Source organism: Falco biarmicus, chromosome 18 (assembly GCF_023638135.1).
Source record: "Falco biarmicus isolate bFalBia1 chromosome 18, bFalBia1.pri, whole genome shotgun sequence".
NCBI classification, from domain to species: Eukaryota; Metazoa; Chordata; class Aves; order Falconiformes; family Falconidae; genus Falco; species Falco biarmicus.
In genome coordinates this window covers 996,799-1,020,375 of record NC_079305.1, presented here as the reverse complement: position 1 = coordinate 1,020,375, position 23,577 = coordinate 996,799, and the positions used below count along the sequence as shown (strand labels likewise).

Genomic DNA, 23,577 nt, shown 5'->3' with positions numbered 1-23,577 from the left:
AGTAAGACCCAGCTCCAGTTTGCAGTTATAAGGCAGTTATATGTTTCTGTCCTTGGGATGCAGAGGAAAAGCTGGATGGATTTATCAGGATTTTGTTTCAGTGGGTGTGTAAAGCTTTTGCAGTCTTCCTCCTCTGACTTCAAATATTTGCCCTTGGATTCTGGCAGGTTTCTACATGAAATACAGTTGAACTCTAGCGTCAACAAGATGAGTGTGGATAACTTAGCAACAGTGATTGGAGTGAACCTCATCAGACCCAAGATAGAGGATCCTGCAATTATTATGAGAGGTAAAAGGGACTCCTGGAATAATTGGCACCTGATATGCTGAAATACTCAGTTGCATCCACAATCTTGAAATTACAAATTTTCTACAGTAGACCCATGGATATAAGCCAGACACGTGCCTGGGCACAGTAAGTACAGCTAGGTAGAGTAAAGCCACATGTTAGTCAGGCTGTAAATGTGTTTATGGTGACAAAAACCCCTTAGGAGTTGCACTTTGTGTTCCCTCCACAGATTTCAAACAATTCAGGAATTTGATGAAGTCATCTTTCTTTTTGCTTAGAGCAGGAAAGTGTAAAAACAAAGGAAACTCAAAGAACTTACTGTTTCACTGAGCCAAACTGTAATCCCGTGGGCAGGGACAGATGCAGCAGAATGAATAGAAGAAATATTTAAGGCCAAAGAGTGCTCTGCTCTACAGATATCATATGCAAATGGTCCAGATATTCATATGCCTGTTTGTATAACCGATACTTGTAGTTTGCTTGTTGAGCCAAAGCAGCACAATGTGTGGCTTGGTGCAGCTGAGCAGATTTCTGTCTTGGTTGCTCCATGGTCTGCTCCTGCTAATCTGGGGTGATATAAAAATTCCTCCCTTCATTTGGTTTTATGATCCCACTCCTTGTCTTCACCTGCATTTCTATGTGCCTCTCCATTTTGGACAACAGAAAGACCAACCAGAAAATGCTAGTGGGGGTGGAAGAAAACCCATCGCACTGGGTTTGCTGCTGACAGATCTCTGATTTCTTCCAGGCACACCACAGATCCAGAAAGTGATGACTGTGATGATAAGTGACCATGCAGACCTCTTTCCCCCATCCAAGGATGTGCTGCCCTCCTCACCTGCCCAAAAAAATGACAAGAAAGCCCCCATCCCACGTAGCTCCGTGGGCTGGGATGCTGCAGAGGACCCTGCAGTGCACAGGGCAGAGAGCTTGATCCAAAGGCAAATGGTAAGGCTAGATCCTCAGAGAAAGAATAAAACATAAATTTAATAAACATTTTTAATTTTTATGGGCTCTAACAGGTCAGCGAGCCACTAAGGGGACTTGCTATTAATAGGGTAAAGAGCTCTAACTGTCATCCCTGGAATATCTGCATCAGAAAAACAACGTAGATAAACTTTCCACTTTCCTGTGGAAAATCTACTGTTCTGGGAAAAATGAAAACTCCTGAAGTTTTTTAGTTAAAAGGCAGAATAGATGAAACCTTTTCAGTTCATGCTGGTGAAGTGAAATCACTGAGGATTATAGGCTTCTCTCAGAAAGAAAGAATCTCTGCAGAAAGTTCTTTTTAACAGAAAACACGGTGCAACCCAAAATAGTTTTTTATGGAAAACTTGTGGCCATTCCTGTTAGCATGTTAAAATGTGACTTTTGTAAATACTGCAGTCACAGCGGTCGCTGCAACCCGTTTGCTCACAAAGCAGGGCAAGGCTGTCCTAATGCCACTGGTCTATTTTACAGAGAGATGACCTGAATTCCAGCAGGGCCCTCGGACCAGCTGCGAGCTCAAGTGCACCCAGAGAAGATAACGAGTCCAAAGATACTCTGGGAACGTGGAAAACGCAGTCAAGGAAAAGAACTCAGACTTTACCTAACAGGAAATCTTTCCTGACAGCTGCTTCTCCAGGGGAGAAAGGCAGCAGTGACAAAAATGACATATTTGCTAGTGACTTTTGGAAAAGCTCCCCTGGGAGCAGCATGCACTCCATGGCTCCTGACGGACATAAGAGAACGTTGTCGCACGATCTTTTTAAGTTGCTCGACCTTCACCGGGCTTCGACCTACGATAACGTTCCTACCTCCCAGGCAGAAAGTGGGGAAGGCAGCAGCTCCAGCCCCAGCCCTTCGAGCAGCGGCTCTGATAAGGAATTTCTACCTTGCTCCAGTCCCAGCCATCAGCCAAAGGAAACAGCCAGTCCCACCAGCAGCCCTGCCGCGGTCTCCAAGCCTGATCAGGAGAGCAGGGAGTTCCTGCAAAACATGATCTTGAAGCTGGAAAAAGAAATGGAGGTACAGAAAAATGACTACGAGGAGCAAATTAAAAGGTAACATGCTGCAGAGTGCTGCTTTCTGGAGAGTATGGAGTCTTCAGCTCGTGTTATTACCACACTTGTATTGCACAGATTTATTTACCAGTGATCCCAGTATATAATAGTAATGACTACTGATAAAACACAGTATTATAGTAGGCTATCTAAAAGTCAATGCTCATGTGCTGTACTCTCATGACATTGTTGCTAATGTTATATTATTACAATATTAAGACTCTGTAGTTCTTATTAGACCATTGTAAGGGGCTGTAGTATTTCTGCAATAATTACACTGTCATAATTCTTGTTATTACTGCAATATTGTACCATTACACTATCCAGAGTTCAGTATTAGCATTATTGCATAATTAATTGCAACCATCAGTGTTTTATAGCTTCACATATTGTTGCCATATTATTATATATCATGTGTATTGATTTATTGCATCGTGTTATGTGGCCATTGAGGGTCAGGGGATCAGGACAGCACCTCTGGCTTATTTTATTGCTTAATGACAGAGAGAGCAGACTCCTTAAGAGCCAAATGATGACTTCCTGGCACTCTTCCGATCCAATCCTTTCACACTTTGTTTCTCTTTGCAGTCTTGAGAAGGAAAACTATGAAGTCTGGGCCAAAGTAGTGAGGCTGAATCAGGACATTGAGAAGGAGAAGAAGAAGTCTGAGGAACTGGAGCTGAAGTTGATGAATGTAGAGTGCTCACGGGAGGAAATGGAGAAGAAAAACAAGATGCTTGAGGAGGAGGTAAAAAACCTAGCTAAATCCATGAGCAAAGCTAACGCCAAGACCAACTAGGAGAAGACACCCAGCTATGCACAGACATAAAATACAGCTGCATGAATCCACAGGAATTGCCAAGCAGATTCAGAGCCAGGGACTTGTATTATTTGGTCTTCTGCTACCAACCACGGGCTGGTTTGGAGGAAGGAGCCCAGAAGTTAGAGGCTGGTTTATGCTCTGAAACAGGAAATTTCAAAAATATTCTTCAGCTCTTTTGGCACGTTTTTTCCAACTCCTCTTTCAGCTGCTCAAGTTACCTGTAGAACAGGCCAATACTTCTTGCTGCTCAATCAGAATATCTTGCACTCAGGAGTTCAAGTTGAGGACACATTATGCCTTTACAAAAATAAACCAGCAAGCATCCCTCTTGCCAGCCGGCTGGCTCTGTACTGGAGGTACCCGCAGTGCTTCTGAGTGGAACAAAAAGTCCATAAAACCTGGAGCCGGGCAGACAGAAAAGCCCCACGGTCTGGGGTGGCACAGCCTGTCACACAGTGTGCCTGGACGGTGGGCTGCAAATGCTGTCAGCACCACGGTTATGTTGTTCACGTTAACACGCAGTAGGTTATTGCTCTTATAGAGCAAGAGAAGCCCAGACAGCCTGTCGGGTCCACTGAGAAGAGGTCTCTTACAGCATCACTTGCTGTGCTGTGCCACTCATTGATATCAAAGCTCCAGGTGTAAAATCACAACATCACAAAAACCTTTTTAGTTAAGTGGCTGCTCAGCTATTTTAAATCACTGCTCCTTATAGCCATGTTTATATAAATCCAGCACAGCTGCTGCTGGGCTTTGGAGAGCTCTTTCATGCATCCATACACTGAGCAATTTGTGCAGAGAGTCCATCAGCAGCTTTATCTAGTACAGAAAATGGGGCTTCAACACTTTCCTTGACAGGCAGTTTCCAAAAAGTAACAGATCCGGACTTATTTACCGCCTCTGTTTGTTTGGTTTTTTTATCATTTCTTCAGCATAGAACAGGATTTCCGCAGCCACCTTGGTAGAAACCTGGGTTTGCACCCTAACGATGATGCTGGGTCTCTCCCTGGCACTTGCTGCCTTCAGTGTAAATAACTGGACCCGAAGGTCTCATGGTGCCAGTGTGGCTGTTTGTAAACTTGTCTGCTTGTTTTCCCACTGCCTGCCAGCAAGTTGCCCTTCCAGCAGTACCACGATGCTGCTGAAGCTTTTGATGTTGAAAAGAAAGTAACAGGACTCCAAAAGAAAACCTTCCACTCATTTATGTTAAGAAGGGGGAACACCACCACACAGCCTCTGCCTAGCCAAGAACCTTCATGGGAACACGAAAGGGAAAACCACAGAGATCTGCAGGAGTTTTCAATCAACTTGTCTAGGAACGTACACATGTCTCTGTGCCAAGCATGGTGAAGTTAATGCAACAACACTGGATTACTGCTGCTGAGGACCTGGTTTTGGTGATACAAAAGTTCAGCTCAAGATCGGTTGCAGGCCTGCTCGGCAGAGCCTGCAAAGAAAAACGAACTGGCAAGAGACAGGGACACAGAGGGAACTACGTGAAAAAAAGGGGAGATGGGAGTGGGGAAATGTTATTAGAGAATAAAAGTCAATATTGGGTATATAGCACTTGCTGCTATCAGCCTTGCTAGGGCTGGGACTCATCTAGCCCTAAAACCGAGCGCAGACTCCTTAGCCCCAGACTCAGATTCATTTAGGTGTATTGAATCCACCTTTGCTCAGCTGTGGTTATAAAGGACTGGTAAAGGAGGGGTTTGTGAAAGTTGAGCTGTATTTAAGAATCCGACCCTTAAATAGCTCATTTGACCTATAGACTCTGACTCCAGGTGGCTTTCGTTTCCATAGAATTGCCAGAGGCTACACAGCTCCTCACCATCCTGCCCACAAACCTTCACACCAGGGAATTAAATATTTCTGGCACCAGGGAATTAAATGTTTCTGGAGGCCTGCATGGAGTTACTGCATGGGGCTACTGCAAAATCACAGTTCCTACCACAGGACCCACACCCATGGTCCTCTGCTCTTGTAATGATTGTATCTGATAAAAATGTTTCAAATCTGATTAAAATGTTTCTAACCTAAAACTTGGGAATTTGAAATCTCAGTGAGAACCCCAGTACCCCTTTGCATTGGCTCCGCAGCCCGCAGCCTTGCAGAGGGATGGGCGTCACAGAGAAGAGCCCCAGGGAGGACAGTGTTGCCTCCACCAGGCTTAGCCACCTTCAAAGATGAGCTATTGAAACCTCACCTTCCCCAACACCTGCAGGTCCCACACGCTACGGCATCCCAGGACAATGTATTTCTTGTCTCCTGAAGTCTCTTTAAAGCAGCACTAACACAGTTTCCACTGTGCACCTATGGGACCCACATCTTCCTGACACTCAAATCAAGAGGTTTCAAAGTGCCTGTGAGATGCATTTTGCCTGCTGTCACTTCAGGGCAACTGTTCCCATTCACAATTCTTTTCTGTGATTTCAGACGACCTTGACAGAGCTGCTTCAGTGTTTAATTTTTTACCTTTACAAGGAACTCATTACTAATCTGGGCGTGAGGCTCAGGAGCCATTTAGGGAGAAACTTCTCCATCGGGTCTAGGAGAAACATCGTGAACATCTGGACTGGAAATGCCACACGCTCCTTTCTGCAAAGATCAAAAGTGTGAAGAGGCAAATAATTCCTTCACAGCCCGCAGTAGACTGTAATGATGTGAAAAGGCTTGGCTGAGGCTCAGAATTCTCCGTCATTAGGACAAGTGCACGTTATTTTAGTATAAACTGCGCGTTCCTCCACTTCCGCTGCAGATAGGCAAAACAACCTCTATCAAACCATGACTGTTTCTGAAGATCAGAGTAACTTCTTTGAAGATATTCTGCCCATTAAAATTTGGAATGTTTATAGTGGCCATATTTAAAAGATAGACTTTCCAATAGAGGTCAGGTGGGCTGGAAATTCCTACGTGCATGGGGGGAGCTAACAGCCTCAAGGAATAACATCAGCATCTTATGAGTCAGTATTGCTGTTGGGTGCTCTAAGATAAAGAGGGTTTTCCTTTTTTAAAAGTGAGCTTTTTCCAGAGACAGAAACGCATGGGCCTGCCTATGCCAGACCTGTGAAATTTTGCATCCTTTTCAGCCCTGAGCATATATCCTCTCAGCTCAGCCACACAAAGCCCAGAGCCACACCTGAATCCTGGCATTGCCCAAATCCTGCTCTGGCTTTATCGCACTTTTGGATCTTCTGTGGAGACACCAAAACATGAGATCCACAAAAACTGACTGATGCATGACCTACATTTCCTTCCTCCCCCTCTTTTTGCAGCCAAGCTGTGAAATGTTTGGGGGGAAGAAGTAGCAGAGAAAGTCTCTCCTGTTCCTGCTTGTGTACTGCAAGGGACGTTATAAACTCATGGAGGGTTGTTTGGTGGCTGCCTTTCAGCTCAGCAGGCTTTAAGCATTGATTCTGGATATCCTAGGAAGTGTGAAACTACTACTATAATATAGAAGTACAACAGACTGTCTATCATAGAGAATAAAGCCTGTAAAAAAGATCCTTTTCAAACTTGTCCTGGGCCCTGTAGGCTTGGAAACTGCCAAAAAGGCAGTTTTTTATAGCCTTAACCTTCACACTGCACAGACAGAGGACCCCAATGCATTCCCTTCAAGGTGACGGGAGTGTACGATAACCCCCAAAACATACCAAGGATTTTCCTCTCCCTTTAAATGTGATGTGGCTTTCCAAATTAGAACAATTAAAACCACAGATCTGAATGCATCTAAAACTGTTAAACTATGGATTACGGGCTGAAAATATGACATATTTTAGGATATAGTTTCACTCCTGCTCTCACTGTCTAGCATTCTTTGTGATAGAGCAAAAAATCTGGTTTGCTCTTCTTAGGTATTTACTACATGAATTTAGGAATTCACTTTGTTGTATCCAGGCGTTTGGTAGGCGTGAGAGGCAAGAAAGTAAAATTATCCTTCTCACATTATTCTCTTTGGATCCCGAGCCAGTCACACTTATGCTGACTTATCCCCTCGTATTTTATCGAAGTCGCATTTTTGGCATGATAATAACTTTCCTTTTTTAGCTTGGCTACTGCATAAAATAGCAAGTTGTTGTGGGAGGCGAGGTGGACGTGCAGGAAAAGTGTCCAGCCACTATTTAGGATGGCTTATACAAACCACAGAAGAGCCGTAAGAACATGTTGTTCTCCCCAGCAGTAACAGAGTAATGCAGTCCGTCCCTCCTTTACATGGCAGTTGAACGATACCCCCAAAACAGGCTGCTTTTAAGAAGAAAAGAGTGCCAAACTGAGACTTCGTGTATGAATAACTGTTCACCAAGGTGGAGAGAAGAAAAAGTCCCCAGACTTTCAGCCAGACCCTCCCTGGAAGCAGTCCCACTGTCCCGCTTTCTTTGTGTTTTCCTGCCACCTTGCTGCAGCACAGGGATGCTATGAAGCCAGACAGTCAAACTGGCCTGGAGGAAAAATAACCTGGCAAAAAAGGAGCATCCTGATAAAGCAAGGGCCAGCATGGGGGCAGGAGCAAGCAGGGACAGGAGTTGTCCGAATAAGCACTCCTTTGGAGAAAATGCTCATCTATTCTAGCACAAAAAACTTGCAAGTGTAGGAATCCTGAGTTACTCAAGAAGATAAAGACCCTGAGCACTTGCACGGTGATTACTGCACGGAGGCTCCAGCTGGGACAGTTTCTTCCTTGGATAATTCACATTGCCAAAGGCTCACTGCATGCATGGTCTCCACCAAGAACGATTTACCCTTCTAGCTGTTTTCCTTTACAAGAGTCTTCTGAGTAGGCAGTTCCCATAAACAGAAGTACTCAGCAGTTATTTGGGAATTTGATTTCTTAAGAAATAGGGCTTCTAACTGCAGCTGAATACAGCAACCAGGTGAGTGATACGAATTTGGGTGCAATTTTCCTACCTCTAAGGCTGTGGGGCAGAGCAGAGAGACCTTAGTGGTGCTGCCACTGCAAGACTCCAGGGTGTGCTCAACCTTTAGCAAACATCAGAGGATTTACCAAGCTGAAACATCCTACAAGCAGAGAGCTCAGCAAGAAGGAGGCATCCCGTTTTCCCCTTGAGTCCATCGTGTAAAGAAGCTTCACAAAAAGCTTTCTTCACTTTTCATGCATAATCCCATCCAAAAGGTCTCCCTGCACTCCCGTGCCAAGCTTACCCTGGTGAGCCTTGCACAGCAGAGGGGAACGACACTCCCAGTGCCGTCAGCGGGCACTGGTGTGGCTTGTGAAAATTTGCTTTATCACGCGTAAAAACATGATGTGATATTTCAGCCCTCTTAACACAATGTACCGATAACAGGAACTGGGAACAGGGGAATGCTCCTTTAATCTCAGCTGGCTGAAATGCTGTTTGCTGCATCCAGGGAGCTATTTCCAAACGAGTGCATTTTAAAACCAGCCAGCAAGGCAGTTGCCAGGCTTTGACCTCTTATTAAAGAAGTGAGGATAAGCATCAGCTTAGCATTTGCTTTCTGAGCATGTGAGAGGTAAATTTTTCCTTTCCCCAGCAGCATGGCCTTGTTTCCTTCCTCGGCTCCCCGATAAGAGCCAGCACAGGCTGCCATCCAGCCGGAGAGGCTCCCCTTGTGCTCTGCATGCTCTGGATGAGGTCCACACTTGATCCCTAGGGCCAGTGCAGGTTTTGAGTCTTTTCAGTGACACCTTGACCCTGTGCATCCCTTCCTGGGGCTCAGAGGATGGATTTTCTAATTCTGCCAAGTGTTGCCCCTGCATGCATCCACATTTCTGAGTCAGGAGGTCAGCCAAGCATCCCAAGGACAGTTGTTCCCAACACAACAGCTACACAGGCAGCGCCAAGGAGTGAAAGGTCAAATGTCCACTGGAAACTGGAGTGTTGTCACATCCTGGGAAAGGATGTTTCCACTGGGGGAGTAGGAACATCCTGCTCCCTCACCACCTTCCTCCTATCCAGTGTAAAGAATGCTGCGTAAATAAGTCTGAAATGGGGATAGATCACAGTTACAGTTTGTAGAAGACCTGGGACACATGTTTAGAAACTTGTTAGCTCCACAGACTGCGTCTTTCCTGCAGCTGGCAGTGGAAGGGCATTGGCTTAGGGTCAAGGATAGCACAAGAAGTTATGGAAAAGCAACAGCAGATTAAATTGCTGTCATCCACTCTGACCCGCTTCTGCTCACTCAAATATAAAGCCTCACTGATAATGGCAAGCAGGATGGCTTTTAAAAATAAAACTGTAGCAGTCTTTCTTCCATTTTGTAAGGCTGTTAAGAAATCACATGCAGAAACACCAGCTGGCACACAGCACCCTAGCATCCTATCACAACTGGGAGATGGAGCTGTAATGTGGTTTGTAATGTGGCTTTTTAGGACACTGGTGTAGGGCTCAGACAGTTAGACTGCTTTTTGCTTGACCTGTTCCATGTCTTAGCTCCTCATCCACTTTTAGCTTCAATGGCAGCAGGCAAGGAGCCCACTGCCCATTAAGGTGAGCCTGCACCAGTGCAAGCCTTGCAGTGCCTTGGCCAGTCAAGGCAAAGGAGTTTGCAGCAGAGTGCTCAGCACTCACCACTCAAGCCAAACTAATTAGGTCTCCTGTCCCAATGAAAGCCAAGCTGTTGGAGTCACAGATTTTTGCTCTCCAAAACACAACACAAAAGTAATGAAGCCTTTGAAAAAGTTTGCAGAGCACATATGAAGCAGAGCCAGACAAAGACTTGGGAGTCCTGAATCCCAATCTACGATATAAATATTTGCGATAATAACTAGGTCGGCCAGGCTTGCCAGATAACCCTTCCTTTTATTAACTTTAGGCTGGAGGGTTTAGGCCAGAAGTGTTGACAACATTGGTGTCAGTGGTGAAGACATTGGTTTCTTCCCCGAGAAGAACGATGCAAGAATGAGAGAATGATGCAAAAGCGGGACGGTTATTGCTAGAACAGCTGAAAGCAGATATAGAGGTGCAATTCATTTGTTCACAGAGGTGCTATTGCTTCCCAGTGGCTACCCAGTCTCTCGAAGGCTGCTGCATTCCCGTGTGTGGGCCAACCACAGTGTGCACCAGGGTCTGCCTTAGCCAACTGCTCTATCTTAAAAGTTACTCCTTTCCGTTGCAGTAAGAGCAGGGGTTAATGCAACTCTGGGGAGCTCACTGAGGCTCTTGTCTAAATCGTTTGCCTGTCCTGGAGCTCATTAGCGTTGCATGCAGTGCCCTGAACAGTGTCACGGAGGAACGCAGGAACGCGTGTGGCAGCCCCCATCAGGAAGGCCGCATGCCCCACAAAGCATGGCCTGCTCCCTCTGCCATTAGCTCGCTCCTCAGGGCATGTTGCTTATCTCTAATGCACTAATTAGGGTGGACAGAGGAAGCACAAGACGTGCAATCAATATTATTGGGCCAAATTTGCAGCTGGTGTAAGTTGTCGATTGGCAGAGGAGTGCAGAAGAACAAGAAATGATGTGAGCTAGAGAAATCCCAAGGGAAAAGGAGGGAGTTCAGCAAGGAAAGTAACTGTGTTTGAAAGCAACTTGCTTTCCTTGAAAGAATGACTTCAAAATTGGTACAAAGCTATAAGTGAAAATTTATATAGCAGGTTGGATTTGCATGATGTCATGCTATTTTGTGTCTATCTCAGCAGCAACCAGCTACTGTAAGCCAAAATCAAATCACTTAAACTGTTTCAACAGTTGGATCAGCCCATCTAGCCTCCTAACTGTGTGTCTCTGTCTCCCATGGATCCCCACTCCCATTTTAACCCATGGGGAAATTCAGGTTGGGATTTCATAGTGCAGATCTGGTGAAGAGCAAGCACAGTAAGCAATAACAGGTGAACAGTTTTACCAGCTACCGGTACCTGTAGAAATGGTAAAAGGGCTCATTTTTCCTACAGTAAGATATCTGCTCTGCTCACAGTTCAGCTGGCTTATGTTTCAGGCTGTAGGCTTCTCTGTATCAGTATCTTGAGCTAGGCATCTAAAATCTGGTAATGATAAAAGCAAACAGAGCACGTTCACTATTGTAGGATAACAGGTTTTGCTTTCCCACTCTCCCAAAGCTTTGCATTTCAACTCCGCCTGATTAGCCAGCGGTGACAGCTCAGGAAATGGATTCCACCCAATCTCACAACAACTGATCTAAAATGCTCTAATCTCTGGAAAGATAAGGAGTTGCTACAGCAAAGCCAACATAAACCTGAGAGCTGGGGGGGTGGGTGGACTGTTGTTTAGCCACGTTGCTAGTTAGCTACTGTACTTGATTTCAGAGACCACCCTGTATTTAAACCTTCTCACTTAACTTGACACACATCTTTTCAACACCATCTGAAGCTCACATCCTGGATAGTCTCAGCCACACAGACCTGCGGGACATTGTTTGGGGAGCTCTAGTGCTGCGATGAGCATCCCCTCATCCTAAAGTCGCTGCAGATATGACAAGCAGCAGCTTCTGTGAGATACAGTTATGCAAATATTGAATTAATGGTACTTCAGCTGCTGATTTAAAATAAAATACGCTGTATTTTCTTTTTGGACCATACCTCACGCCACCACAGAAAATGTAGTATTTGGAGCTAGGAAAAAACCTCACCCTTCTTTTCAGGAACCATTGCTCTATGTCACGGAAATCCATTCCTCTCATATGATTTCCTTTATTACAGCCATGTTGATTGCTTTTATCCCTCATATTTCCTTTGTTTACTTAAAAAATGCATTCAAAGGTCTTGCTAAGCCCTTGAAATGCTGAGCAGGAGGTCGATTAATTTGTGTTCTGAACAGGATCACATTGGGCATGTATCCAACAGCAGAAAATAAGTAAGCAAACTTCCTATTGCCAACATAAGCTCATTTACCCTGAGCTGGATATACTGCAGTATATATGTTAGCAAAACTCTTCTGTATTTTCTGGCGTTATCTGCTCTAAAAAGTAACTCGGTTTGCTGGAATAATGCAGCCATATCGTAACAAGTTTTGCCCGCAATGCTGTGTGGTGAGATGGGGTTGGAGGCAGAAATTCTCACAGCTAACCACTAGCTCAAATTCAGCTCTTATTGACATCTGAAGTGACTCTGTGAGAGGCAGGAGAGGAAATTGGCATTTACTAGCATGCTTCTGAAAGCAAATGCACTCAGTTGTTGCAGGAGACGTTTCCAAGACCTCAGCAGGAAGAGCTGGACCCCCTTCGACTATTCATCTTCTTGACAAGGGTATCAAAATGTGGACGTTTCCCTCCACTTTTGTCTGGGAAAAGCAGCAGTAATTCTAACAGCTGCTCCTTCTACTGCTTTCAACAGCCTCGCATTTCCCCACAAAGCTGCTCCTCTGTGAGAGGAGAGACATGCTAGGTGCCTCGAGTCCTGCTCCCTAGGGAATGGCTTGCAGAGACGTAGCCTGACAAAAAGTGTATTTTTCCTGAGTGAAAGCAGATGGAGAGTGATAGCGGGATGAAGAAGAGCAAGACAGGGATGAAGAGATGAAGGAGATGCGGCCAGATTTGTTCCTAAAATGTGCCCAGGGTTCTAAGGTCATTTTCAAATGACATTTTCAGCTTGCCCCTGTAGTGGGATGTGCAAATGAGATGATAACTCTGATAAACCTGCCTGCCCTTTTGAAATTCCTGGCTTTATGGTTTATAGAGAGTTTGGGTTTGAGTTTTTAATGGATGTCTCTATTTCAGTGGGCTTGTAATGCAAAACTTATCTTTTTCTTCTTACTGAGAAGGTGCTTTTAAAGAAGTTTATTTGCACAGCAGTAGGTTTGACAGTCTGTTTTCGCTAGCAAATATCCAGGGGTGCTAGGCCATAAACTCAGGTCCTCTCTGGGTTACAGCTGTGCCAACTAAATATGTGACCAGACCTGGCCAGCTAAACTGGCTTAATAACAGGTTGTCACAAACCTGCCTCATTTTGTCTGAAGAACATTCAGGGTAGACACATTTGGGGTGGTTTTCATCTGTTCCCATTTAGGCATTTAAACTCTAGAAATTCAAGTGCATATGTGTTGTCCCTTTACTTGCAGGTAAGACAAAGGGGCATCCTCCCGCGCTGCCTCTCTTTATCCAGTATCAGTGCCAGGAACAGCCCGGGTGATTTCTATGCCATGTCAAGGCTTAGCCTCAATGTGATCCTTTGCACAGCCAGGGATATTGCACCTGTGTGGGCCAATACAGGAGAAAAAACCCCACATTATTTCTCCCCTAGATGTCAAAGCAAGAGTTTAGAGTAAGACATGGGTCATGTTTTGTGGCTGCTTTTTGCTTTCTGTAATATAGGCACCTCTCTGACTTCTTCACTCCTGACATTGACTGTGCTAGAAATACACAGCTCTGGCCAAAATGCCTAGTTCCAGCACTAATATTCAACAATAATACACTCCATATAATAAACCTCTTCTTCCAAGGGGTGCTGATAAGAATTTCCATTTTTAGTTGAGGGCAAATGAACCATTCCGCTTTTATTTGTTGCTGTTGCAATTGAAGAAGGAGCAGAAGCTAATTTTTTAACTTTTCCTGTAAATAGTGCATTAATGAAGACAGATGGGTCAGCAGTATAAACAAAAACTCTATCTCAAGCTAGTTTTGTTCTGGCTTTGTTTCCCAATATAGTAAGCAAACCACCACCACCCTGGTTCCCATCCTATTAACAGTGCTTGCACTCCAAACGTTGAACAGGGTTATAAGGAAGTTTAAATTAACACTTGGCTGTAGTTTTTCAAATGCCTGAAGCAGATGTTCAAATGCCAGGAAAACTTCCTCTCTTTTTTTTCCCTCTCCCTAAAAAAATGGTAGATTTTGCTAGTGTTTGGCTCAGTGTTTCACAGAAAATATTTAACTGAACCTCTCTCATTGTGCTGTAGGTAAGCCAGGCACCAAACTGCCCCCAGTTGTTAAAACCTGCAGGATCCTTTGCTATTTCCAGACTGCTGGAGGTTCTGGTTCGCTTTGCTCTCTGGGGAGTCTAAGAAGGGCACTGCAGTAGCTGGAGCTCGGGAAGAGAAGGTTCTGGTTGCTACTTTGGATGGTGGTTGCTTTGGGAGATGATTTTTCTTAAGTTACCTCAGTTTTGGGGAAGCTGATCCCCATGTCTTTAGCTCGGGAATTGCTGCTCACGTGGTGGGGCCCACTGGCTTTGGAAAGAGGTATGTGTCCACAATATTCAGGAATAGTCTTTTTAACCTGAGAGTGACACTTGGGAACCTCCAAATGGGAACACCATGAGCCATCACCAGGCACTTACTGCTAGGGAGAGGGAGTGCCCTGCTTTCCTGCCAGAACAGTGTGGGGCTCCCCCCTCCTCCCCAGGCTCCACAGACCGCCCCAAACTACCCATCTCCCCAGGGCAAGGGGCTGGCAGGGCGGGGGCAGCGGGGGCAGGAAAACCATGCTGAGCTGTCAAGCTTTAATGCTCAAAAAGCCAGGAATCTGTTATCTTCAATGAGCTATGCAGGGAATCACAGTGAGCTGGACTCCAGGGATCACACTCAAGGGATAATGCCAGAAAGCTTTGGGAAGAAATCTATTTGAGGAATTTTAGTCCACATGCAGAGAGCTAAGAGATATGAATCATTTAAGGGAACCTCAAACTTTCAAGTGCTTCGTGAAATCTGGCATCGGTGCTGAGTGTTTGCACAGGAGACACAGTTACCATGATTTCTTCAAAGGCCAAGAAATGAGTAAGATATCTTTTAAGTTCATGCTCTTCTGGAGGCATCATGTGTGTTGATTTAAGAGCAGCAATCCAAGACCAAAGCTCTTCCCTCAACTCCCTTGCTGATAGGTTATCCAGGCTTTTCCTCTCTCTGTCTCTCTTGCTTGTTTCTCCTCCCACCCCTTTGCCTGTCCTGTCTATTTAGACTGCACGCACCGCCTGGCATTCTATACAGCGTCCAGCCAAAGAAGGGGCTTCATATCTGCTTACGCTTTCTTATACATATTCAATTAGAAACAGATGAAAGCAAAAATCCAACAGATATTGATGATTTTGGTGAGACAGTGTTGCTGCCTCCTTTAGTTATATGCAATAATTCATAGATGGATGGATGGATAGAAAGATAGATACTTCCATACTGAAGACATATTTTCCCCAAACTTTCTAAAATTGGTTTGCACTTTTAAGTCAAGCATCTGCTAGCATGTTGATATAAAATAGATCAGAAATTAAAGGAAAATCAATGCACACTACTATTTAATGTGAAAAATAAATTTTTAGAAACAGAAGAAATCACAGTACTAATGTGGATGGATAGAAGGAAGAAAGAAGGAAGACAGGAGTAAAGAAATAGAAAATGAAAACATGCAGTGGAATATTTTTTCAGGGACTTCTTATGACATTAGCAGCTCTTACAGCTTGGTAGCACCAGTAACACATAGCTCTTGTCATGCACTCACCACATTATTTGTAATAATAATAAATGTCATATCTATATGGACAGGTGTATTTTAAGCCAAGTACTTCCGAATTTGCAGAAGCAACCTTAATTTGCTACTTAGGGAAAACTCTTTAAAAAATAACTGTCCCATTTTTTGGGATGCTGTTTTCCCTGATCTCTGCCATCTAACTGCATGAACATCCAGCAAATGTCTTTGCACAATTATGTTCAAAGGTAAGGTAAAAGTAAGGTAAGGTTTTGCTCATAAAGCAGGCATGCAGTCCTAACAGACACACATTAATAAATGAAATAACCATTCTCAGTAGTTCTGATCTCAGGTTACGAACAGCATAGGTGCAGCTGAAGGATTCAAGAGATGCCCAGTTTTCTCCCAAAACAGCACAGTGGGATACATCTCATGTTTTACGGTCTTTCACCACAAACTCTGGCTGAAATCCTCTTCAATCAGCAGTACACTCCTTGTTCCTTTATAAAGAAAAGTTAACAATATAAAAAGACTCACTGGCCCCTAATTCTAAAAAGCTATCATTGATATTTTTACTGATCTTGTTAAAACTCACACATGCAGGTTTACTAACTGATAAAATTACATGCCCACCCACATTCACATTGTACTATGTTACAACAAATCTCTGGCAATAACAGAGTGTAAGGGAAGCCATTCTGCTTTGCTACATGGTCACTTGTAAATTTATAGTGATTATGAGTGATTGCAGTGGGTTACTTATGAATTTTAAGGCACAGGTCTCCCTGCACACTGTTCAGAAATGTTGCTACTGTTCAGTAAAGGACAGTGGTGCAAAAAGCCCGCTGGTCAGATCACTGCCACAGGAACAGTCGCAGAAAAGAGATGATAAAAGCAAATGTCGGATTATCTCCCTAATGCTGGATTATCACTCCTAACAAGGTGAATGGTTTGTCTTGGCAAATGGCTTCATAAGAATTGTGGATAGTTTTGAAAGGATCTATGTGGTCACACTTCAACCGTTGGCTGCTGCAGTTCATGTCAGCAGAGCGAAATATCACACCTCTTATGAATTCTTTTAATGTGCCATTAACCACAGACTAAGATTGCAGTGTAGCTCAGGGGAAAGGTCTGGGAGCGGTGTCAGTCACTCACAGGGTGCAATCTGTAGCAGGCAGAAAGCAGTACAGCCGCATGGCACAGCCCACTATCTGGAAACACACAGCACGAGTGGAGACTGCACAACTCTACAATAAACTACGCAGCTGACCACTTAAAGCAACGATACCCCTGCAAGAGTAGTTATACGTTGGACAAGACCGTATGAGCTCCAGAATGCTATTTAAATCACTCCAGTGACTGAACAGTTCTGCAAGCAAGGATGGTAACTGTGGTATATAGTATTTACAGACATCTAGGAGGGGAAAAAAATCAGCAACACCAATCTCTGCACAGCACAACTCAACAGAGAGATTCCATGTAGAATAGGATGGGTACAAGGTTTTATCCAAGTGGGATTACACACAAGCACAAAAATAAAACATTCTGTATTCTACATTATCTTACAAAGGCAGGTCAATAAATAGGTCAATAAATTATGGGAAAGGCAGAAGAGTATGTGTGAAAATAGGTGAAACTGGGTTTAGTTAGTGCGTGATGAAGTCTTTTGTGTCCATTCCCACAAAGTGTTAGAGTGATTCTTTCAAAGACCCTTATCACTTCCAAGGAAGATAACTTACCCTTAAAAGTGTAAAACACATGCAGGGACAGTACAGTAGGCTCTGGTACAGGCTAAAAGAGTCAACGTCACTTACACTTTCCCAAGAATCTGACAAATTTGCAGCTTAGTATAAATAAAGTGACGGGTCTATTGTTTCTCAGCTCTGACACCTTCTTATCACCACGATTTGTTGCAGAAGAGTGGCGGAAACATGGCATGTGACTCCACCATATACAGTTTGGGGGGGGGGGGGGGCAATACCTTTATGAATTGACAACTTCAGCCCATACATAAAGGAAAGATCCTCTCTATCTAGCTGGCACGAAGGTGTTTCCTTTTCTGTCTAGCTCTCTGCAGACTAAATGCAATACTACTTGGCCACTGGAATTGGTTTATGTAGCTGTACTGTATGTAATTTACTGGACTGGGTAGAGGGACTAGTTTCTTAGCTGGTATAAACTGGTACAATTTCAAGGATTCAGGAAATTTCCTGCACTTCTTTCTGCCACATAAAGCTTTGGCCCTTGAGAGACAACACATGGCTAATGCGACAAAGCCAGCGCTGCTCTACACAGGGTGCTTTTGTAATAAACATGCACAGGGGGAATTTCTTGCCATTGCATGTGAGAGCACTGAACGTGCCTGGCACTGCTCCTGGGGCCACTGCTTTACTAAGAAGGATGGGAAAGGGAATGGTTCCCTTCCGCGCCAGATGCCAAATCGCCCCTGCCAGTTAACTGAGACAGGGAAAGATTAAAGGAAGAATTAAGAAAAAAGGAAAAAAAGTTTAACACCTTGCTGTGTCTTAGTGATTTAGGAGCTTGAGAATTATTGGGACTTCAGATCTACAGAGATAAATTTCAAAAAAATAATCTGAGCATGTAAGGATCTTTATAAAGATTTTACACAAAACTAAACAATCTAGGCGTGTATTGCCCATAGTTCACCTATCTTTAATAGCTCTGGAAATCCCTACAGATGCCAATCAACATTTATAAAGTACAAAAATATGCCTTTATTTCTGTGAATTTGAATGTGCCCCTTTGGCACAAAGAGCCCTCCCAAACGATCCAGTGATCTGCTCTATGCCCTGACAGGAAGAGAGACTCGGTCATAATTTGGACAGCAAAGAACAGCAAGAAGCAAGCAATGGAACAAAATATACATTCCCTACGGTCGTACGACTTGCCCACTCCCCATAACAGGAAACATACAATTATCTGTACATGCCTCATTAAATAACCTTATTAAATAGGAAATCCGAAATGTACAAATTTACAGACTGAATCATTAAATACTTCCCCTGTGCCCTCCCCCGTGCATGCGTTCCCTACTACTATCTGCAGCCACACTCGGATACCACCATGCCTTCATATTTGAACTTGTAGGTGACCACCCCTGCATCTAAGTAGAGAATAGAGATGGGATCAAGTTTGGTGGGAACGCAGCAGGCCTTGGAAGCTTTCTGAGGATTCTTCAGGTGAACCAACGTCTGGACAATGGCATGTTTCGTTGGTGTGACGTGCTCTGTTAAGGGGTAGGCGCATACTCCGTGGCACTCATAAGCTTCGTATCCCGCTGGGGCGATGATCCAGGAATCCCAGCCAATCTCCTTGAAATCTATGTAGAGTGGAGTCTTTTTACAGTAGTTGCCCTTTGCGTTCCTCCGGATTCGGGCAGTAGAGTCATAAATGATGTTGGAGCGCATCTGGAGCAACGCCTCCTCACCAGGCTGGCTGTGGAAATTGCCAACCTCCAGGTTCTCCAAGTCCACGAGCTGCTCATGATCAATCATTTCATTCAGCTCTTGCTTCTCCTCTTTTTTGTCATTGCTTTGGTCATCAGAGAACACAATCAACAGGGGCACATGCTTCGCCTCAGAGTTGATGTCGATATCGATTTTCCCCTCTCCATTCTGCTCCTCCCCTTCCCTGCTCTCTATATGAACTTCCAGCCGATGCGTGGTCAGCCCTGCCCTTCGCCAACGCCTGATGGCTTCCGTGACCTCGAAGCTCTCCCACTCGCTGCTCGTGCCATAGATCTGCCTGGATGCCAGTGCCACTGTCTTTCTCTCGTCTCCTAGCCCCATGTGGTCATTTTCCAGCACTTCAAAAATGGTGACCTTCCGGTCAAGCCCATCATAGAGCATTTGGTCCCGCTCCACCAAGGTGTAGAGCCTCAGCTCTGCCATGGTGATTTCTTCATGGTGAGGGATGGAAACATTGAACAGAAGAGGGTATTTCCGAATTCCTGTAACACCAATGGGGTGGGAAGCCAAGTCTGGAAACAACAAAGATCAAGTATTTTAGAAGGGTCAATACATTCAGCAACATGCACCGAAGTTCATCTGACAAGTTTTGCATTGCTTGGTTTCAGTCAAACGATTCCAGGAGAGTGGTTTTTCATCATTTCCCAAAATCCATACTTGGAAAAAAGGCCCATTTTATTTTAGATGTCTAAGGACAGCCAGATCCCAGACACGCTAAAGACCATAAACCTGGATTTATAGATTCTCCTTTTATCCCCATGCCTTCCAGGGACTTTCTTGTCACCTGGAAGGATTATGTATTAAAAACGTGTTGCCTAATACTGAAATACAAGTAATTTTTAGGTTGCTGCACAGCAACTATTTAATAAAAAAGGAAAAACATTTATTGGTGTAGGAGAGGAAGGGAGGAAGGATATGGCACTGGAGTGAACATGAGGTGGGTGACATGTAAGCTGCACATGCAAGAACGGCAGGCTGTATCTGTGTCTGCTTAGTGTTTCTGTGCTAGCAAGTATTCCCTTCTGCTGAAATATCCCTCAGAAACTGAAGGGCCAAGCACTAAGAGAGGAAAAGTTGCTTCAGAAGATGTAAAGGCTCTGGTTCGGAAGAGCAGGTGATAAACATCCTGTGTGAACTGCCAGTCAACAGAAATTCTGCCACAGACTCAGTGGGCTTCAAGTGAGCAGTCAAACAGCTGTACTCAGCCAGGCACTTTTGGCAGCTTTAGTTAATAAAACATATAAGAAGTACATAATATCTGCTTGTCAGTCAGGCTGTCTGTCCTATCTGCATTGTTTGTTTATACATAGGCAATATGCATTTCCTCACACAATGCAGAAATCTTAGCTAATGATTGTGTGTTTGTTGCTGAATTACTGTGCTGTCTACTTGTAACTCAGAAGACAGATTAGGACATAGAGACTATGGGCAGCATTTCTGCAAAGGCAGCCTATTTGTGACATATTACTATCTTCATCTCTGACTTCTCCAATTTTGATATGTTTGTAGAAAAATGACACTGATAAAGCTGCAAGCATTGGCGATGCTCCACCAGTGCACTTAAGCAAGCAGTTAACTTTAGCATGTGACTTGTCCTACTTAATTCCAGTTTTGAGGCACCTGCCTTTTTCTTTTTTTTCCATTTTGCACTTCCACCTGCTCATAAATGAAAAAATGAGGGGTGATTCTGGTTGCATTTCCCTACCTGTCAGTTGATAAAGATGGGGGCTGAATATACTCTGCACAGTGCCAGGGTAGGAGCAGACTGTGAACTGAAATACAATGCTATTCAAGCTTAGTTATCATCTCCATACTGGAAGTAATCTTTGGGGTCTCCTAGACCTTGATATGCTAAAGCAAGTCTGTAGTGATACATATAATGACAGGGTGGAGAAATGCCACCTGATCATATAGAAGACAAGCACAACTCATTCACCAGAAGGCAGGGGAAAGCCACATGATACTTAAGAAGCTGGGTGAGTGCTAGCAGGGCATCAGAAGTGTTCATTTCTGAGTCAGGATGTGACTCTGCTCTTTAGCTAGAAAGTCCATAGGGTGAGGTATCTCCTACTGTTAGCAGTATACCCCTAGGAGGGTCAGGAAGGGAGACTGGAGTCCACACAAAAAGAAAAATTTCTCTTAAGACCTTTATCCAAGTTTTAAGAAGATAACAGTCCCATTTACAACGGTGATGTTATAGTTCATTCGTTGAAACAAAGAACTAATTCCAGCCAAGCAGCATATTTCTGTAATAAAGGATTTAACGGATAATAATGAAACTACTATTGCTGCCAATTTTCAGCAGGGTAGGTAAACAAAAAAATTCCATGGTCTGTTTCTACTGTCCATATCATTGCAAGTAATTAATTTCTCTATCAAAAGAGCTGTTTAGCATTAAAAGGATAGCTCTTACTTATAGAGACTTTCAAGACACATAACAAACGTTAATTGCCCAGTCCCTTTAACTTTATGCGTTTATGAAGCTGTCTTAACATCAGCAGTCTCACTTCACATCTTGCTGTTTTGGATTGGAAGAGGTGAGAGAATTACTGAAATCACAGAAAGTTAAGCCAAGTTTACTTGATCCCCTGCAGAGCTCATGCAGTGATGAATGAAATAGGCATCAAATGTCATGGCTACAGAATGGCACGGAACTGCAAACTGCCACATCTATTACTGGCAAGAGTCAAGTCTGTACCATTTTCAGTGCTGCAAATCTGAAAGAATTTCAGTTCTGCCAGCGGAACAATTTCAGATTTATGTCACTAAACCACACTCTATTTTATTCTTTAGCATACCATACTTGGCAATTTTTATCCCATTTATTTTTTTTTAATACTGCAAAATGATAAAAGAACACCACGCATTCCTGCATGTGTTTTCATTTATGCTGATGAGTAGTGACAGGCATGGCTGTTCAGATGAATAACTGTTCACCAGTGGGTGTAACTGGTTTGCACCAACCCTTCAATAAACTTTCCCACACTGGAGAAAAGATTATGTAAAGAAGATTTTAAATCACAATGGAGTGCCTCTTCAAACCAGAAAGAGGTTGTGGCTAAGGAGTGCCTGGGCCTGGCAGAAGGGCAGAGCAGAACAGAGCTTCTGGATTCTCTCCTTGCATCTCACTGCATTGCAAAACTGAAATTACTTACATGTAGCCTCTCCTTATAGTTATCATTTTGAAACTGCAAATGTTAGAGAAAAAGCAATACATATATATTTATACTTCATCAATCGACAAAGGATGAGAGAAGTCCCACAGCAGTTTCAATAGCTGCGTGTGTGCCTGAGTAGTTAAAACGAACCAAAGCACTTGTATTTGTCAAGTGGAGAATCGGTATTTGGAATTGTTTTGTTGAAATACGTTTTTAACATAAAACCTGTGTTGGTGCAAGTAGGTATTGACAAACTACTGAACGTTAGCACTGAAACATTATCTTGAACTGAGGGGAAATGCTGAAGCAGAAACATATAGGGAACCTACCTAAGGTCACAATTCCACTTCTTCAGCTTTTTTTTTTTTTTTTTTTTTTAAATAGGAAATGTTCTAGTCCTCCAAAGTAAAACCTCATGGTTATCCAAAATTCTGCCTCACGTATTTCTATGTATTTTTGGGACCGTGCTCAGATGCCAAAGGAAGAAAATGTTACAAATCTCAGGAGGATCAATGACAGGATATTAACAAAAAGCTGTATTAGGTTAAGTTCATAATAGGAAAATATTGCACCTTTGAACAGAGTGTAAAAACATTTCTTGCCTTAAGGTATGCATTTGAAAAATCAACAGGTAATTGCAAATTATGTGTGTCATTATAGGGATAATGAAAGTGGTGTCTCTAAATTATACTTGCTGCTGCCCAAACATTAAAGAAACATCTTCCCGCAAAGCCTTACAGTCTCAAAAGCAAAGGACAAAGGATCCTTCTCACAAGAAGTGTGATCTGGGTAACCCTGGCACATGCAGCGTTCACTGCCTGCTTCCAGTGCCACCCCCACCGAAAGGCCTTTTTTCCCCTAGTGCAGTTCTTGCCCCATGCCCGGTAAATACAGTTCACGCTGACTATGAAGACAGTCATTTCTATTTACTTCTAGAGATGCACATATCTTACCTTCATTTTTGAAGCTCCTAATAATATTTGCGGATGGCATAGATGTCCTATCAGTGGCAAATCTGTTGTACAGCTCTAGCATGTACTCTGGTGGATCCACCTTGGCCGTTTCGTGCAGGGGAATGTCAGACAGGTTCAACGTCTTCAAAAACTCATTTTTCATATTCTGAAGCAGCGTGTTGAAATCAACACCATCCTGCTCGGAGAGAATCTCGTCGAAAAGAGGCACGTCTTCCTCCAAGGAAGAGTGCTCCAAGCTCAGGATGGGACTGCAAGCGGCAAAGTGAACCAAGACACAGAGGACAGCCCACAGCTGGAGAACTACAGAATCCATGACTTCACTTGAGCCTCCAACCGCACTCAACAAGCTCTAGCTCTCGTGTGGGCTAAGTGGCGGTTTTATCCCCTGGGTTGTACACGGCTTGTGTCACAGAGAGATGACAAGTTTGGAAGCTCTTGTCTTGAAACTTGTGATCCGTCCTGTCTGTCTCC

General features: G+C 43.8%; 2 protein-coding genes across 2 annotated transcripts in view; one reads left to right on the top strand and one right to left on the bottom strand.

The window, feature by feature from the left end:
- The window catches only part of ARHGAP25 (Rho GTPase activating protein 25), a 21,619-nt gene extending 15,612 nt beyond the window's left edge, over positions 1-6,007 (top strand). Inside the window, exons 8-11 of the mRNA XM_056362902.1 lie at positions 168-289; positions 1,038-1,237; positions 1,751-2,334; positions 2,923-6,007. Of these exons, the coding sequence (XP_056218877.1) occupies positions 168-289; positions 1,038-1,237; positions 1,751-2,334; positions 2,923-3,133 (1,117 nt within the window). The 3' untranslated portion in view covers positions 3,134-6,007. The remainder of the gene's footprint in view (positions 1-167; positions 290-1,037; positions 1,238-1,750; positions 2,335-2,922) is intronic.
- On the bottom strand, positions 4,061-23,577 carry BMP10 (bone morphogenetic protein 10). The gene is made up of 2 exons (XM_056362910.1): positions 23,086-23,577; positions 4,061-19,486 (listed from the first exon to the last, which is right to left on the bottom strand). Exons 1-2 carry the CDS (start codon positions 23,417-23,419, stop codon positions 18,543-18,545), a joined length of 1,278 nt encoding a protein of 425 aa, XP_056218885.1. The 5' UTR covers positions 23,420-23,577; the 3' UTR covers positions 4,061-18,542.